This window comes from Chrysemys picta, chromosome 1, assembly GCF_011386835.1.
Source record: "Chrysemys picta bellii isolate R12L10 chromosome 1, ASM1138683v2, whole genome shotgun sequence".
Lineage (NCBI taxonomy): Eukaryota > Metazoa > Chordata > Testudines > Emydidae > Chrysemys > Chrysemys picta.
This window is the reverse complement of record NC_088791.1, coordinates 332,211,895-332,230,868: the sequence shown is the minus strand read 5'-3', so window position 1 is coordinate 332,230,868 and position 18,974 is coordinate 332,211,895. Positions and strand designations below refer to the sequence as shown.

At 41.9% G+C, this 18,974-nt stretch overlaps 1 protein-coding gene across 3 annotated transcripts; it reads left to right on the top strand.

Moving 5' to 3' along the window:
* Window positions 1–82: 82 nt before the first annotated feature.
* PRSS23 (serine protease 23) lies at window positions 83–12,146 on the top strand. Of its 3 annotated transcripts, XM_065581691.1 has the most exons (3): window positions 102–504; window positions 6,716–6,780; window positions 8,793–12,146. In XM_065581691.1, exon 3 carries the CDS (start codon window positions 8,806–8,808, stop codon window positions 9,922–9,924), a length of 1,119 nt encoding a protein of 372 aa, XP_065437763.1. In that variant the 5' UTR covers window positions 102–504; window positions 6,716–6,780; window positions 8,793–8,805; the 3' UTR covers window positions 9,925–12,146. The 3 variants fall into 3 exon arrangements, with proteins under 3 accessions (XP_005287579.1, XP_065437763.1, XP_065437764.1); XM_005287522.4 differs by lacking the exon at window positions 6,716–6,780 and having other exon boundaries at window positions 83–504; XM_065581692.1 differs by lacking the exons at window positions 102–504; window positions 6,716–6,780 and adding an exon at window positions 1,563–1,586.
* The last annotated feature ends 6,828 nt before the right edge of the window (window positions 12,147–18,974 follow it).

Sequence of the window (18,974 nt, the reverse complement as noted above, 5' to 3'; positions counted from 1 at the left end):
GCCGGGAGGGGGGGGGGGGGGGGGGGCTGCGCGGGGGGAGGGGCAGTGGCTCTGCACACCAGGCCAGCCTCCTGCGAGCTCCAGCAATCCGGAGTGCGGGTGGGTTGGGTCACATGGCGCCTGCGCTGCTGAGGCGCCAGTCGCTGTTCGCAGGAAAGTTTTGGTAGCAGCAGCAGGAGCCGGAGGGCTCTAGGGTGACACCTGCAAGGAGGACTTAGCTGCCTCTTCCAGTCTCCCCCCCTCTCGGAAGCTTTCTAGCCAATGCAGGAGAGTTGTGCATTGGGGATCGCGAGGGAAATGCAACTGGAAACCCCGAAGTGTGTGTAGGAACCTGAGCATTTCACTGAGGGGGTGATAGGAGGAGGCAGGTCTGAGTCAGCGAGAGATTCCATCAGAAGGCATCAGATCAGCCTGGAGTTATGGGACCAGACCCTTCACCTGCCTGATCTTGCTCAGAAGGACACTTAGCTGTAAACCTGACTGAGCCTTGCATGTGAGGCGGCGGTAAGTAAAGCGATCCTGGATATTAAGGTTTTGGAAAGGAGTGCAAGTGTAAACCGACCTGGCTGGCATATGCTCTGCACAAAGCTAGAAGGGGACAGTTCCTTCTGGGGCGGGGGATGCTGACTTTTTTTTAAGGGGGAGTCGTTGGGTCTATAACTTTTGCAAGCTATAAACAATCTGCTACCAAAAAAAAATGCAAATTCCTTCAGCAAATCACTGATCCATGGATCAGTATTAGCCGAGGGTGGACAAAGGGTATTGGATGAGGATAACCAAGTTGCCCAGATAAGATGTGTTAAAACTATTACTAACTATCTCTTTACTCGGTTAAAATAGTTTTTGTGCTGAGAAAGGTAGAAGTACAAAATCTCACCGAGATCTAATCATCAGACATAGTTGACAGGGACAAAATAGAAGAGTAATTTCAGGCTAGAAGATGCGGAATCCAAAGTCAATATCACATTTCCTAATTGAGAAATAGTCTTGGGACCTTTAGACGGGTGCAGTTTATTTATGAAATCATTGGCACTAGTTATCAGAAAGAAACTAGCCAGTACATTAAATAGAATCCAGGGAATTATTTCATGACAGCTGTCTTTCCTCCACTGATTTTGCCTGCCCTCAGTTTTGTTCACACATTTTTAGGAAGCATAAGGCAATTTCTTTGGGTGGAAATTAATGTTTAACTCTTATCTACATGAATGTGAACACACCTTGGCCAACCTCCCTCCCCCCAAAAATATATCTAGCAAACAAAAAGTAGAATAATGTTTCTTCATGGATTCTGATTGTGAACTGAAATCACCTAACTCCTGAAACTATAGTATCAGTATTTGTTGGATGCAAACACTTCTTTTTCAAGCTATAATCATTCATCATTAGTTGTTAATTTTTAAAGAGAAGAAAAAACATGCCTAGTAGAAGTGACATTGTGCAAATTACATCATTTCGAAATACAAACAGGGACTGGCAGAGCATCTTATGAGAAAATAGCTGATAAAAAATCATGTTTGCTTTATTTCACACTGGGTGACACCCAGGAGACATTCACAATAGCCAGCAGCTGGAGCAAGTTCTCCTAGGTAAGGAGTTGCGGTGCTGAGCTCTGCACTGAATGGCTGCAGGTCTATTGATAATCCATTTTTGTTAAAGAAAGATATTAAATTATCTGTATTTTAGGCTATTGCTACAACTGGGGACGTTCAGTCTTGTTCTGAGGGTGGGTGATAGCTTGAGGGAGATCTGCTTTGTAATGTCCCAGAGGGCAATGGCTCTCAACCTTTCCAGAGTACTGTACCCCTTGCAGGAGTCTGATTTGTCTTGCGCATCCCCAAGTTTCACCTCACTTTAAAACTATTTGCTTACAAAATCAGACATAAAAATACAAAAGTGTCACAGCACACTACTACTGAAAAATTGCTTCCTTTCTTATTTTTACCATATAATTATAAAATAAATCAACTGGAATATAAATAATGTACTCTCATTTCACTGTATAGTATATAGAGCAGAATAAACAAGTCATTGTATGAACTTTTATTTTGTACTGATGTGGCTAGTGCTTTTTATGTAGCCTGTTGTAAAACTAAGCAAATATCTTAGATGAGCCGATGCACCCCCTGGAATACCTCTGTGTACCCCTGGTTGAGAACCACTGTCAGAGGGAACAGTGTTTTGGCAACTGCAATAATGCCTGTCACACTACATTACAGTGTGTATTGCTCAGGTTGGTTGATATCAGTGACCATGTGTATCATCACTTGCAATTTGCTAGTTTAGAGAATGGTCCATAATCTGTGATCCTGTGTAATGAAAACCAAAACTATTTTATAGCAAGGGGAAAAAATGGATGGGGGTGGGTGAGTGGGGAGGCAGACAGAAAAATCTTCTAAAGAAATTGAACTAATTGGTAAAAATATAAATATGGTTCTATTTCTTTTTTTGTGTCACTCTAGTACATGTGCCAAAATGCCCGCTGTGCCTACTGTATATGTTGGCAGATATCTCTGGCTTGCTAGTATCAAAATCTGTTTCAGGTTTTCCAGCAATTCTCTTCTTATAATCTTCAAACTAGTGGAGAAGGGACGGAGTGAGTGAAACTTTACTCAGCCACTGGCCTCACTGTTCAGTGTCACTGACAGACTAATGCATATGTGTTATGTTTTAATTGCACTGGGGGCTTTGGTAGCTCTTAAACTGGTGCTCGGTTAGTTCTGTGTTTTAACAAGTTTCATGACTAAGAAACGCAGCTGAGGTATTTTGGCACAGTGGTAACAGTAATTTGGTTCATTTCTGTCATTTGGATTGAGGTAGGTTTTGATTGGTTTTTTTGTCACAGCCCTATGGAAAAACTTTCTTCATTTCAAAATGTAATGGAGACTAGTCTGGTCATAGGATTTCACACTGTACGTACCAGGATTTATTTTCATTTTACAGTCTATTACGAGTACCACCCCTGAATGCGGAACTCTTCCAAAAATGTACTTGCTTATTAGAAGATGATTCATGTATACTCCGAACAAGGCAGTTCTCTTTCCCCAGCATTTTCTTAAGGCATGCCTGTCTATTGCAGACAGGAAAATGTGTCTGCAAGTGTCCTAGTAGCATGAGGAGCCCCAGAGTAGCAGTCAGTGTTTCCATTCCCAAAGCAATTGTAATGCCATTATCACACTTGATCATGTACAAAACACTTTCTGGAGGTTCCTATCCTGCATAGCAGAACAATATTTTGTATTGAGTAAAAGAGTATGCAGCACTTCTGACATAATTCACTAAAGTGTTATTGTAGCCGTGTTGGTCCCAGGGTATGAGAGTGGGTGTGGTAATGTCTTTTATTGGACACTCTGGTTACCTTCTCCAGACCTGAGGAAGAGCTTGAAAGCTTGTCCCTTCCACCAACAGAAGTTGGTCCAGTAAAAGATATTACATCACCTCCATTGTCTCTCTCAGAATTCAATAAAAACAGAATAATAGTTTCTACAGTATAAACAGTTGTACATTACAGAACAGTATTCTCACCAGTGAACTAAAAATATGTTACAATAATCAGTCAAAACGTGCTTCACTTCTTTTCCATTTTATCTTGTTTTCTGATATCTTTGAGCAAGACTTGCAAAATAATCATTATTTGAATCTAGTTCAAGGGTAATATGGCACAGAAATGTCCTGCCTACTATTTATTTTCTTTAAAACTAGAAATGAAGGGGTAAATACTAGGCTCCCTTGGGATAAATTTGGCATGGTGCCTAATTTTGGTTTCAGAATTAGGGAACATCCACTGGCTTTAAAAAATAGACTCATGTTTCCCTCAGACAACTTTTTAAGATGATTCCCCCACATGGAAAGAAATGACATGCGGTGGTTTGCATTCCATGATAAATTGTACAAAATTTGTTCTACTTACTGTACATCAGAATAGGCTTGTTTAGATCTATATCAACCTGAGTTTCTTAGGTTTTAACAGTGAAACAATAGTAATTTATTATCTGGATACATTACACAGATTGAAACAAATGTCCCACTCTGTAATCAGTTTTGGCTACTAATCTGACACAGAAGCTTTTGATTTTTTTCTCTCTAGTGTCTTATTTATGTTTTGATAAGAACTGAGATACTAGCTGATGAAACGGCCTTTACATCCAATAAACTCACAATGGGATCAGGCAGCACTAAAGACAGGGAAAAGTTACAGGAAGCTTTACACAAATGCATTAATTGCTGTAAAGCCCACTTTAAAAAAGTTCAGAGTAGGCCCAGATGGGATTCATTCTTTTGAAACGTGTTTTCTGGGCACATGTACAGTTCCAACACACTCATCTTCTTATTCTCCTCATTGGAAGGCTACCCTCTGCTGGCTGAAACTACATTTACACAGAGAAGGGGAAACGTGCAGCTTTGGACAAATGATGGTCTACAGCAGTGGTTTTCAACCTGTGGTCCGCAGACCCTAGGGTTCCATAGACTCTGTCTAAGATTTCCAAAGGGTTCCGTAACTCCATTTGAAAATTTTTAAAGGTCTGCAAATGAAAAAAGGTTGAAAACCACTGGTTTACAGCATGAAACAGTTTCATTCCCCCCCTTTTGCCCACTCCTAAATAAACCAGCTAAGGGTGAGTGGCAATTGTGTCCCCAGGAATGGCTTTCTATGACAAATTAATTAAAAAGGAATCCGATGTGTATGTGTGAAACTTCATCTGTCTTAAGGGGAGGTCTTCATGTCTAGAACTCTGGGAAAGACAGAGGACCAAAAAGAAGCATGTTAGTGTGCAATTCCAGTAATGGGATACATTACTTTGTGCACTACCTAGCCAGAATGACATCTATACTAAGTTCCTAATGGTTCCCATATATGGTCCTCCCTATCACAAATAAGGTTAGCTCTCAGCTGACTAATGCAAGAACATATGGTCTACAGAGCTGGAATGGTAAGATTTGTTTTTGTTAGTTTATTATTCTGTACTTTTCCTCTCACTATATATACAACCAATGCTCACTATGCCATCTTTCTGCCAATTTGCGGCTGCCTAATTCATTAGATTTAGCAAGACCGACCCCGCCAGTTTCCAATATTAATCCAACACTTTGCTGTCTAAATCGTGTATGTGTGTAAGTTCAGGATGCAAGGAAGGAAAGGGAGTATGAGAAGTTAACATTTCTAGCTGAATAAATGGGCAGCCATTTCCCAGTCTTATGAGGTCTCTGATTTTGTGATTATTATTGATATTCAAGGCTGGCTAAGATTTTCCAGATGTTCCAGAAGTGACTAATGATGGTGGGTACCTAACATCATGCAGCCTTCAGAGGGTAGGGACTCAACACTTTCTGAAAATCAGGCACCTTTAAGGTGTCTATCGTTTGGCATTCAAAAATCGAGGCACCCAAAATCACTAGTTATTTCTGAAAATCGTATAACCACTTCTGGGGCTAGGAACTGGGGCATTATGCTCAGCCCCCATTCACCAAGTCTATAATCTACACATCTTATCTGCTTTTTAGTGGTGTGACAGAAATCTAATTTGCTGTGAAACGCAGCTTATGTCCTGAATGTAAGAAGGCCATGCTAGGTCAGACCAATGGTCAGTCTAGCCCAGTATCCTGTCTTCTGACAGTGGCCCGTGCCAGATACTTCAGGGGGAATGAACAGAACAGGCGAATTATTAAGTGGTCCATTCCCTGTTGTCCAATCCCAGCTTCTGCCACTCAGAGGTTTAGTTGTGTCCCTGACCATTTTGCCTAATAGCCATTGATGGACCTTTCCTCAATGAACTTATCTAATTCTTTTTTGAACACAGTTATACTTTTGGCTTTCACAACGTCCTCTGGAAATGAATCCCACAGGTTTACTGTGCGTTGTGTGAAGAAGTACTTCATTATTTTTGTTTTAAATTTGCTGCCTCTTAGTTTCATTGGGTGGCCCCTGGTTCTTGTGTTATGTGAAGGGGTAAATAACACTTCCCTATTCACTTTTTCCACACCATTCATGATTTTATAGACCTCAATCATATCCCCTCTGAGTTGTCACTTTTCTAAACTGAACAGTCCCAGTCTTTTTAATCTCTCCTCATATGGAAGTTGTTCCATCCCCCTAATCATTTTTGTTGCCCTTTTCTCAACCTTTTACAATTCTAATATATATATATACTTGAGATGGGGCAACCAGAACTGTACACAGTTTTCAAGGTGTGGGCATACCATGGATTCATATAATGGCATTATGATATTTACTGTCTTATTATCTGTCCCTGGCCTAATGGCTCCTAACTTTCTGTTAGCTTTTTTGACTGCCATTGCACATTGAGCAAATGTTTTTGAAGATCTATCCACAATGACTCCTAGAGCTCTTTCTTGAGTGGTAACAGCTAATTTAGACCCTGTCATTTTGTAATATAGTTGGGATTTTATGTTTTCCAATGGGCATTACTTTGCACTTACCAACATTGAATTTCATCTGCCATTTTATTGCCTAGTCACACAGTTTAGTGAGGTCCTTTTGTAACTCTTCACACTCAGCTTTGGATGTAACTGTCTTGAGTAATTTTGTATTGTCTGCAAACTTTGCCACCTCTCTGTTTACCCCCTTTTCCAGATCATTTATGAATATGTTGAACAGCACTGGTCCCCGTACAGATCTTTGGGGGAACCCGTTATTTACTTCTGTCCATTGTGAAAACTGACCATTTATTCTTACTCTTTGTTTCTATCTTTTAACCAGTTACTGATCCATGAAAGGACCTTCCCTCTTATCCCATGACTTCTTACTTTGCTGAAGAGCCTTTGGTGAGGGATTTTCTGAAAGTCCAAGTGCATAATATCAACTGGATCACCCTTATCCACATGCTTGTTGACCCGGTCAAAGAATTCTAATAGATTGATGAGGCATGATTTCCCTTTACAAAAGCCATATTGACTCTTCCCTAATATATCATGTTCATTCTGAAAGATGAGCTTTGCGTACCTTTGTCTTAGTATCGATTACTATAAATGATGCTGACTGTAAAATTATCCAGAAATAATATTTGAATCAGACACCTTTGTCCTCTGCCAGCCCATGGTTCCCGAAGGGCTCCCCAGCACAGCTTAGGAACAGAGAACTGGTTTGTGAAGAGTTGGGGAGACTTATTTTCTTTTTAGTTCTTAGACACCTTCTGCAACTGTTTGTTGTAGTTTATTCACTTGAGGCATTTCAGGAATGATCATGCAGCCATTATCAGTGTAACCAGCCGGGTTTCAATATACATAAACTCAACATAATTGTGATGTTTTGTTTGTATAATCCTTGTTCAAGAGAAGTTCTGCCTGCCTTCTCGCACCGAGCAGTATGGCTCCTGCAGCGATTCAGCTGTATGGCTAATTTTCAAATCAACTTCAGTTACACATTTTCTTTGTTCTCTGCTGCTTGAGACACTCTGCCTGTGGTTCATAAACAATTTACAGTCCCTCTGCGCTGTGAGAGGGTTGGTTTGCATTTCTAATTAATTTGATTTACTGTGGAATAAGTCAATATGTTAGCTGAAAGTTCCTTCAGTACCTATAATCGTTTCTTCATTAGCTACCCTCACATAATAGCCAGATCTTCCCCATGCAAGCCTAAGGGGTAAAGTCTGTTAAGTAGACTAGAAACCCTCCTCTGTCTTAAACTGCAGGGGAAGCAAGCCTCTAATATACCAATGCTACAGAAAAATGCCACCCATGTATTTACTTCATCCACTTGATTAATTGTTAACCAAGATTATAAGCCCCTTGGAGCAGGAGTCCTCTATTTACTGCTTGTTTGTACAGTGCCTGGCACTGTGGGATCCTGATCTCAGTGAGGGCCTCTAGGGGTTACTGTAATGTACATAGCAACAGAGGGTCCTGTGGCACCTTTGAGACTAACAGAAGTACTGGGAGCATAAGCTTTCGTGGGTAAGAACCTCACTTCTTCAGATGCTTTTCTTACCCACGAAAGCTTATGCTCCCAGTACTTCTGTTAGTCTCAAAGGTGCCACAGGACCCTCTGTTGCTTTTTACAGATTCAGACTAACACGGCTACCCCTCTGATACTTGTAATGTACATAATGGATTAAAAGTCAATTCATTGTAGCTTCTGAATGCAGGTATATGCTAATAGCCTGGCATTTTTTTCTGCTCCCCTAAAGATGCTGAGTACCTGCAGTTCCCACTGATGTCCATGGGAGATGCTGGTGCGCAGCACCTCTGGAGAACCAGGAGGCCACCTATTTACAACTGTGTAGCCAAATTTAGATTTAGTTTCCTAATCTTGGCACCCACATTTGAAAGTGCCAGCCTGAGGGGTTTGTTACAATGTATACATTAACCTAGCAGACAGCCTAATACCCAGTAAAAGAGGAATTTGAAACAATTGGGACTATTAAAATTCCTGGTTGGGAGCAGGGAATTCTTCTTAGGGGGCTTATGAAGTGGAGTCTGCAGGCTGGGTGATCTAGGCTGCCTGACATAAAATTGTGCTATACCTACAATGCTACCAGGTTGCTAAGAACAGAAAAACAATCAGTTGATATCTCAGGGCTGGCAGTAGGCCACATAAATAATCCCAAGGTCAAGTACAAGCTTTAAATGAGCTATGATGTATTATACAGAACTTTTCCTTCCCACAGTTACAAATGGTCTGATCCTGTGCACTGACTTCAATAGGATCAGGATTTAGCCTTAAGTAGGGATAAAATTTCAGAACAATGCCAGGCATTTTGTTTGGTTAGCAAACTATTGCTTTGCAATGGTGAATGAATGTTTGCTTTAATAACCAGAGGATTCTTTTCTTTCCCCAGATTGGTGTTCAGCATGGCAGGTGTGCCAACTTTGATCCTCTTCCTGTGCACTGTTAAGGATGTTCTACCCTCCAATTCCCGCTGGAAACCAACCTGGCCGTCTTACAAAGTTCCAGTAATCCTGCCACAATCTACCCTTAATCTAGACAAACCACAGTTTGATGCAGAAACCAAACTGGAGGTAGTATCCTCTTGCGGCCTAGAGTGCCACAAGCGTTCCCCGCTGCCGACGTATGAAGAAGTGAAGGACTACCTGTCCTATGAGACCTTGTATGCCAATGGTAGTCTTGTTGAAACTGAAGTAGGCATTTACATTATCAGCCGTGGCGGTGATGGGTCACAAAGCAGATCTCGAACAAAGAGGCAGATCTATGGCTACGACAGCAGGTTTAGCATTTTTGGCAAGGACTTCTTGTTGAATTACCCTTTCTCCACTTCGGTGAAGTTGTCCACAGGTTGCACGGGGACACTGGTGGCAGAAAAGCACGTCCTTACCGCAGCTCACTGCATCCACGATGGCAAAAGTTACGTCAAAGGAGCCCAGAAACTGAGGGTGGGCTTCCTGAAGCCTAAAGTGAAACATGGTAACAAAGGAGCTAATATCACGAGCTCAACAATGCCTGCAAAAATGAAATTCCAGTGGATCCGAGTGAAACGGACACACGTCCCTAAAGGATGGATCAAAGGAAATGCCAACGATATCGGCATGGATTATGACTATGCCCTGTTGGAGCTCAAGAAGCCACACAAAAGAAAATTTATGAAGATAGGTGTGAGCCCACCAGCTAGACAGTTGCCTGGAGGGAGGATTCACTTCTCTGGCTATGACAATGATCGCCCGGGAAATCTGGTTTACCGTTTCTGTGACGTCAAAGATGAAACATTTGACCTCTTGTATCAACAGTGCGATGCCCAGCCAGGGGCGAGCGGGTCTGGGGTGTATGTGAGGATGTGGAAGAGACAGCATCAGAAATGGGAGCGTAAAATTATTGGAATATTTTCAGGGCATCAGTGGGTGGACATGAATGGCGCCCCACAGGATTTCAATGTGGCTGTTCGCATCACACCCCTCAAATATGCACAGATCTGTTACTGGATCAAAGGCAACTATCTTGACTGTAGGGATGGATAAAGACAATGAACCTTCCAGAAAGCACTTAATAGCCTTAATTACTTATCCAAGGAAAAGCCAAACTTCTATTGTTACAAATATGTGTGATTTGACTTTGAAACACCTGGACATAATTTATAAAATTACAAGCAGGCCACCTTGTTCTTTGGAAGGTGATTGTGTGACATAATTGCAGTTAGAAAATGTTAATTTGAGGAGGTAGAAAAACTGTTGGGAGGGGAGAGCTCAGGTGGAATTGCTGACTTTGCAGTTCTAGCAATTTAAGATTAACTTGGAGGTTGGTAAACAATGCAAAATCTGAAGGGTCTCCAAAGAGTTGTATGAAAGGAATGCTGTCGGGTAACTCACACCTGCTTTGTTTGTACCCCAAACACAGGATTAATAGAAATGTTTTAATCTGAAATTTTAAACGAAAATATTTCTATTATATCGGAGGTAAAAAAGGGTGTTTAACAACAAACCCCCACCTGCAGTGTTTGCCACCCAAACGTTGCCGTATTGTGCTAGTGCATGAGAACCAGAGTGCAAGAGGCTTACATTGTTGAAGATGAATGTCATGCAAATAACATATAGGGTAAATAAATAGATGTGATTTTTTCCAATTTTAACGTTTGAGTGATTTGAGGCTTTATGAGTAACATAGGTAGGAAAATACTTTTTAAACATCTAGGCCATAATCATGCAAAGCCAGGCATGCATGGAATTTGAGTCACGCAAGCGGTGCCATTGAGTTCTGCTCACTTAAATAGAGTTATACATGGGATTACATTTTTAGCATCTGGGCCACAATTGTTAACATGACAGTGTCCCTATACGTATATTGTGTAGAAGGTGTATAGGGGGAAGAGAGTTGTTTCCTGTTATGACTTATCTAGATTTTTAATCATGGAAAATGTCTAGCTGTCAGCGTCCCCTCCAGCAATGCAAGCCCTTTGGGAGGGGAGAAGAACCATCCTTAGTCTTCTTGGCTTCCTAAGTTGTAAGGCCTTAAAGTAAATAGAAGGAGAGAGGATCATGTAGCTGTTACTGCATTTTTCCTTCCATCCCTGGGAAATCAGTGCCCTTCTTCCCACAGATGGATGAGAAAGAAAGAAAAGATTTGTTAATTAGATTTCTATGTGTATCTCTCCCACCCCACTTTGACAGTGTACCTTAACCCAGATCTTGACTTCTTATTTTTTCTTACAGCATTTGGGGCAGTTTTCTTTAAACATTGCAAGTTATGAGCAGTTCTTGACACACACAGCTCACCAGTTCTGCAGCTGTAATAGAGCTAATTGAAAGAGCCAAATTGTAGGACATAATCTGAAATATGGATAAAATGATGCACTGGTGTCTCTTGTAGACCTTGATGCCTGTAATTTTACTGTAGCAAAATTATAATTCCAGCAAGAACTACCTTGTTATGGGTTGAAAAAACCCAGCCAAATACTGTTGTGCAGCAAACAATGTCAGTAAAACAAAGAACTTTCGACACATAATATTTCTCAGGTGGATTACACCACTGTATTTCAGTAACATTGCTAGGCTGGTGTCATGGCAGCCTGTCACCACTCTTTAAATAGGAAGGTGGACACTGGTTCAAACTCCAGTCTCCATTCCATCCATGCATCTCCCGCTACCGTCTGAAGCTCGTTGAGTTATGCACAGATGTTACCGGGGCAAAGAGCAGCACTGTCCAGGAAAATGGCTGAGTTGAGCAAGATTGAGTCTAGGTAGGCTTGTTCCTGAGCTTTATACGACAATTGTAATTCAGTTAAGCCTTATTTTTCTTTCACTTTACTAATTTTTGTGGTGTGGGAAAACACACTCCCGATGGTGCTTTATCTTTCTAGAGGCTTTGGCTCTAGTTCTGAAAGCCATTTTTGCAAGAGCAGCCTAAAGATGTTTTTGATAGCAGGTGCAGTGTTCAAAACTGTGGTACCCTTCCTTGCTGGGTGTTTGCACTCAGATACATACAGTTACTAATGCTTTAAAAATATGAGTAATCACCATATGTATTTGACAGACTTCTTCTGCCTTTTTTATTCTAGATTTACCTTATTTTGTGGCTGTTAGCCGGAGCACTTCTGTTTGAATGTATCACAGTGAATAAAGAAAAGTATTGGAATTTCAATGCAGACACTCTTGTACTTGTACCATACCTGGGTTTGTAACTTCAGTCTCTTTTAGCTGTTACTTATTTGTAAAGACATTCAAATACAAGCACAGTTGTATCCACATCCTCGATGCTGTTTCTTCATTTATTTCCTTTCAGCTTTCTTTCCTCCACAGTCATTGCAGATAATCAAATGTATTTCAGTAGAGAGGATTTTTTAACCCTACTGAAAGGCCTCTGGAAATCCTCGCCTGCATGGGATCATTGCATTTCCAAAACAAGAGTCATAGGATCATCTTCGAGATGAAAATGACCTATTACAGCACATAGTCAAACTCATTCTTAGCGTAACTCCATTGAAGTAAAGGGAGGAATTTGGCCCAATGATTCCGTCTCCTGCAAGTACAGGATATAGTCCCATGACAAAGGCCTGGTCCCCACTAAGTCCCCACTACGTTAATAACGTAGCTGAATTCGAAGTACCTTAGTCCGAACTTACCGCGGGTCCAGATGCGGCAGGGAGGCTCCCCCGTCGATACCGCGTACTCCTCTCGCCGAGCTGGAGTACCGGCGTCGACGGCGAGCACTTCCGGGATCGATCCCAGAACATCGATTGCCTGCCGCCAGACCCTCCGGTAAGTGTAGACATACCCAAAGAATATAATGGACCTGATTTTCCTCCTCTCACATTGGTGTAAATTGGAAATAACCCCTTTGACAACAATAGTTACAGTGAGAGGAGAACGGGTCATTGAGTGACAATATGTTGCATGCACTGAATTTTGGTTTTAGATGTACAAGATGGTGTGTGCAATTTTGAGAATTTAGTCCCTGATTCATTGAAACACATAAGCACATGCTTACTTCCCATTAAAGCACGTTCTTAAGTGCTTTGATGGACTGAGGCCTTAGCTCCCAGGTATTCTAAAGTATCTTAATATAAATATAGAGATGCTGTTAAGGCTGGTGGAGTGAACATTTTCAGTAGGCAAACCAACTGGTATGTATAATTTTTTATCAGTCGAATTACCAGCATGCTTATGCAGCAAGTTTAGAAAGAGGTCGTGGGGGATCACTTTCCTCTTACCGTAATGCCAGGCATGCACTAGGTTTTTAATGAGAAACTCAAGGGAATTTGTAGACATTTTGGGTGGAATTTTCATATGTGCTCAGCATTGGCTTAACTGCTCCCAGTCACTTCAGTGGAAGTTTTGCCACTGTTTTCAGTGGGAGCAGACTGAGGCCAATGATTTTTTTTAGGCCAGTGGTTTTGAAAATCCCGCTCTCTGAATGTATTTATCTTGATGTTATAATTGGGGCATATTTTAACGAGAGAAAACCAGCTCATCAAGGGGGCAAAAATAACTTTTTTTTTAAAAAGGCACAATATGGTAAACCACATCTAACAATATACCACATTGCTTTTATATCTCAGTATAGTGTGGAGAAGGAACCTGGATATTCTGGTTAGTTTTAGATTCTGGTATATGGAAAGGATTATATGGGATGAAGCGAACCTCTCCTGTTACAGCATCCTTACAAGACTGACATAGGGTAAGTCCTGGTTAGTCTGAAATAACTCCCCTCTGGATGGAGGGGTTGCGGTGGGGAGGATGGAAACTGAAAAGAAGCAAGAACACAGAACATTCTCAGCTCTCCCAGAAGACCATGCTGAGCTTGTTTCACTGAGAACTGTAGAATGTCAACATGGTCCATTGTCAGAGCAAAGGTATTCTCCTTGAATCTGTAATTGCTTTGCAATGAAATTCCCAGGCCTGGCTGCGTATAGTGCAGTGATGATCTTAAAGTTCCATGCTGAACTCTGAGCAAGTATAATACATGCTTGAAATTCTTTTCCGTGTTGCCACTTAATCTGCCATTTGTTAGCCCTTCCTGGTAGAGTGCCAACTCAATATGCACACTGTCTTTTTCAAGAGACGCTTTCAAAGAATGGAAAGAGCATGCCGGGTGGGTAGAAACATTTCTGTTTTCTTGGAGTGAAAGGAAATGGTGGACAGCCCAAAGCAGCAGAGAGAGGAGTGGAGTTAAATAGGGCATCACTACAGCATACAATAAGAACAGGACTTAAATCAGTGTATTGGTCACATTTTATAAATGATGATTTACATTTCCATAGCATTTTTTATCTGAGATTCTAAAGAACATTATAAGCATAAATTAATCAATCAAAATGCCTCTGTGAGGTAGGTAGGTAAGTAGTAGTATCTGACTTTTTAAAGACATGAAAACTGAGATATAGAGAGCTTAGGCCAAAATTTCTAAACATAGATGTCTAAAGTTAGGCATCTACAGATAAATAAGTGGCCTGATTTACAGGTGTCCTAAACGCCTATTTAGGAGCTCAAATATGGAGCTTGGTTGTCCATAGTTAGGCAACCAGACTTGAAAATTCTGGCCTAAGTGACTCCTCCATGGTCACACAGGCATCTGAAAGGTGTATTAACCATGGATACTACTTGAATGTGGATTCATGTAGGTGAGGAGAAAAAGGGGAGAACAAAACTGGAAGGGAAAACATCTGAGTGGCCTGAGCTCTTGCCAATAGTAATGAGAAGTTGGGTGAAAATTAGCAATAACACTTTGCATGTCTATGAAGCCTGATTCTGAAATCAGTTGGTGTCTTTCTATTAACTCAGGAAAAAGAACAGGAGTACTTGGATGCATCCAAAGAAGTGGGCTGTAGTCCACGAAAGCTTATGCTCTAATAAATTTGTTAGTCTCTAAGGTGCCACAAGTACTCCTGTTCTTTTTGCGGATACAGACTAACACGGCTGCTACTCTGAAACCTGTTATTAACTCAGGGAGTCTATGAATCAGGCTCATAGTGCTTTTTGGCTAAGGATTTGAAAGTACTTCACAAACAACTGCTGAGTGAGTTTATATAAAGTTTGGGGATAGTGGAGGAGAGACGCTAATATTCTTATGCAAAGATTTTATTGGATGGCTAATGTTTTTGTTAAAAGAAAATAAAACATAATTAACAGCATGAATGTAGACAGATGTGTATGCACAGCTGTAGTTAAAGAACTAGACACCTTTATTACTCAGTCAAACATATGATTATATTATACAAGAAATTCAATTCACGCCACATAATGAAATTGTCTGTTATATGTAACTGAAATTCATCAACATTCACTAACTTCGGATTCAGAAATCACTGGTTACTGTACTTTGAAGATTTTCTTTTCCTGATAAGTGACCATGGAGGATCGTGTGTAATACATGACGGTAGAGTGTAGTATGAAGGTTTTATCAGGATTTCTTTGGGATGACAGACATTCTCACCTGTAGTGAATCCATAATAGAGTTTTGTGTGTCATCCTAAAGTTCTAAGAAAATGTTTTTGCCACACCATCATGTACTTGGCATATGCCATATGTGATACAGAAAAAAACTATACTAGGAATGATGTAGACTTTAAATCTTTTTTACTGGAAATATTTCTCGTATCATTCTGCCTGTAAATCCAGAGGCGTTTAGCTAACCTGTGGGGCTTATTAGGGGGAAAATATTGATTAGTTTTAATTTAAAACATCTCCAAAAATTACTTAATGGCTTTTCTAGTCCTAAATCCAGATTCTGAGCTGGAACCAAGACATATTTACCACAGCACGGAAGGGGTTGGGTGACACAAAGATCGGTTTAAGCTGAGTTGTACCCTTACTTTTTTGCTGGGCCTTATATACTGGTACTATTCTGTCCTCAGTGTATGGGGGACGGACTCAGTGCTCAGATGTTGGTACTGTAGCTTATAATCAATACTCTAAACAGAATTCTATAGTAAGTAAAAACTCATTTGGTAGCTGCTTTGTTGTGATCTTATTTCTATTAAATAGAGGAATTTAATTACATGGGAGGGGGAAGGGGGTTCGGTAGGGAAGGTAGTTAGTGGGTAGGAGAATGCTGCCATAATGGGGATATGAAATAACACTTGGCTTAAGGGTTAAATAAACCATTTCCAGTGCTATTCATATCATAGTGATTCAGGAGCCAAATTATCAATCAACATTACCCAAAAGACCCATAATAGTTGTTGTAGGACAGGGATTGGCAACCTTCGGCCCATGGCCCACCAGGGTAAGCCCACTGGCGGGTTGGGCCGGTTTGTTTACCTGCTGCGTCGACAGGTTCAGCCGATCGCCGATCCCACTGGCCACGGTTCACCATTCCAAGCCAATGGGGGCTGCGAGAAGCGACCAGCACATCCCTTGGCCTGCGCCACTTCCCGCAGCCCACATTGGCCTGGAACGGCGAACCGCGGCCAGTGGGAGCCATGATCAGCCAAACCTGCGGATGCGGCAGGTAAACAAACTGGCCCAGCCCGCCAGGGGGCTTACCCTGGCGGGCCGTAGGCCGAAGGTTGCTGATCCCTGTTGTAGGAGCAGCAATGATCTGTACGTTCTGTATAACCTGTATGTTCAAAAGGTCTGTTACACCTTCCCCCCCTTTTTGTCTTCTTTCCCTCTTTGAATACCTGTGAAGTGGCTTTCCCCCTTCCTCTCCCTCCTGGAATGCTTGTGAAATGAATGGGCTGCTTGAACAGCTGGAAGATCAGAAGAGCTCCCAGGTAGACAAGGGGACTCTAATTAGGCAGCGCTCACACACCCAATGCATGGACACTGCCCGAGGTGGAGTATGACCAACTAGACGCGGCCAAGTCATCTCTAGTCGCTGGCCATGACACTCTGATTAGGCAGCGATCACACACCCAATGCATGGATGCTGCATGGACACTGTCCGAGGTGGAGTGTGACCAACCAGACACAGCCAAGTCATCTCTAGTCGCAGGCCATGAGGAACAGGTCCTTAAAAGGGGAAGGGGCCATGTGCTCAGGAGTGCACTCACAAGCTTGTACCTCTCATGAAGGCCCTTCGCCCGGACTGCCTGGCCCGTGGTCCACCACATTGCATTCCATCGTGCCTCGGGAAGACTTACCTCCATCGCACCATCCATTGCTGCACTGTGGGACACTTACCTTTAAGGATCCTGATATCTCCAGTGCTGTGCCTGTCCCGGGAGCGTGAGTATGCGAGTGTGACCCTCCCCCTTCTTTTGAGCTTAGCTATCAATATAATAAATGTGCTGCTTTCTGCCAAACTCTGGTGGGTCATTAGTCCTCCCTAAGTGTATTAGCTGGCCCAATTTCGGGTAACAGTAGTGTGAATGCATTGTTCCATTTCCTATAGTACTATATATCCATATTTAAACAGTATCCCGGGAAATATTTAGTTTATATATATCATTCTCACAGCAAAATGACTGACCAAGTATTATTATTTTATCAACTACAAGTGGTTATTAACACAGTGAAAGCATCCTGATTGGTTAATAACTTAGGTTGGTTAATAATTAAGTCACACACTTAATTTTGTTTTAATATCACGTGCCACAAAGAGCCGCAGGAGATACATTAAAGAGCCATTTGCGGCTCGCGAGCCTCAGTCTGAGAATCACTGCATTAGACAGTTTTCAATGGAATCCAAAGGCACCATATCTAAGGCTGTCTACGCTGCAACCTTGGGCTGTGATTCCCCTGCTTGTGTAAGCATACATGACTAGTTCTCCTCAAGCTACTGTGAGTATAAATTGCAGTGTAGCTGCACTAGCACTGATAGCAGTAGCGAGGGCACGTCTGAGCTGTGCCGAGTATATACCCACCGGTTTCAGGTGGGTTTGTACGCACCACAGGGGAGCTATGCCTCAGCGGCCTGTGTTACTGGCTACACTGCTATTTATACTTGTACTAGCTCAATGAGAGCTCGCGCGATGTGTACACGAGCAGGGGAAGCAGTGTAGACATAGCCTAAGTCACGTGGATGTATTTTGCGCCTAGTCCCTCTGCAAAACTGCAGTGAATATACTTGTTCAGTTTCCCCTTAGCTCTGAGCTGGAGGCTGTGGGTGAGAGAATAATTCCATTTCCATCCTTCCATGTGAGAATGGTGATTTGCTGGGAATGGGACAAGGATGCATTTGCCTTATTTCACTGAAGAGCTGGGGGATGGACAGCTTCCTTTTGTTACTGCCCAGGTTTTGGTTTTGAAATCGCAGCCTTCAGGTGCACTGTCGCTTTTAATGCTCTCCTAAGACACAGACATCAAGTCTCCACCAGGGGATCTGTGCTAGAATGTAAAGTGATAGTTAGCCTGCCTGGGGAGCATAATGCTACCAAACTCTTTCAGAGGGACGTGGCCTTTCTGCGAAAGCCAATTGATAACTTCTCCAGTAAAGTGTTACCAGAATCTGGCTGGCAAATAAGCTTTCTTGTGCGAGCCTTGTAAAAACGTGGGCACTCTGGCCTGCATCGTGTCACAAAAGTTTCAGTCAGCAAAGAAGTTTGGGGGCGGAAGGAAAATGTTGCAGTGGACCTAATCCCACTCCCACTGAAGTCAGTGGGGAGTCTTGCCATTGACTTCAGTTGGAGCAGAAGGAAGGTCTGTGTGCACAGTAAAATGCCATGAGACTTAACAAATGCCACTGGTCATGTGAGAGAGCGCTTCTATCAGGCCAGCTCTTCTGAAAGGGCATTGTTAGGAACAGAAACAGAGGAGAAGATGTTTTCTAGCACTTGTTGGGTCGGAGAGTGGGAATCAAATGCTCAGTAAAGCAGGAATACAGTAGAACTTCAGAGTTATGAAGACCTCGGGAATGAAGATAGTTTGTGACTCTGAAATGTTCGTAATTCTGAACAAAACATTATGGTTGTTCTTTCAAAAGTTTACAACTGAACATTGACTTAATACAGCTTTGAAACGTTACTATGCAGAAGAAAAAGGCTGCTTCTAACCATCTTAATGTAAATGATACAAGCACAGAAAGTTTCCTTCCCTTGTCAAATCTTTTTTTTTAAACTTTCCCTTTATATTTTTTAGTAGTTTACGTTTAATACAGTACAGTACTGTATTTGCTTATTTCTTTTCCCCCCTGG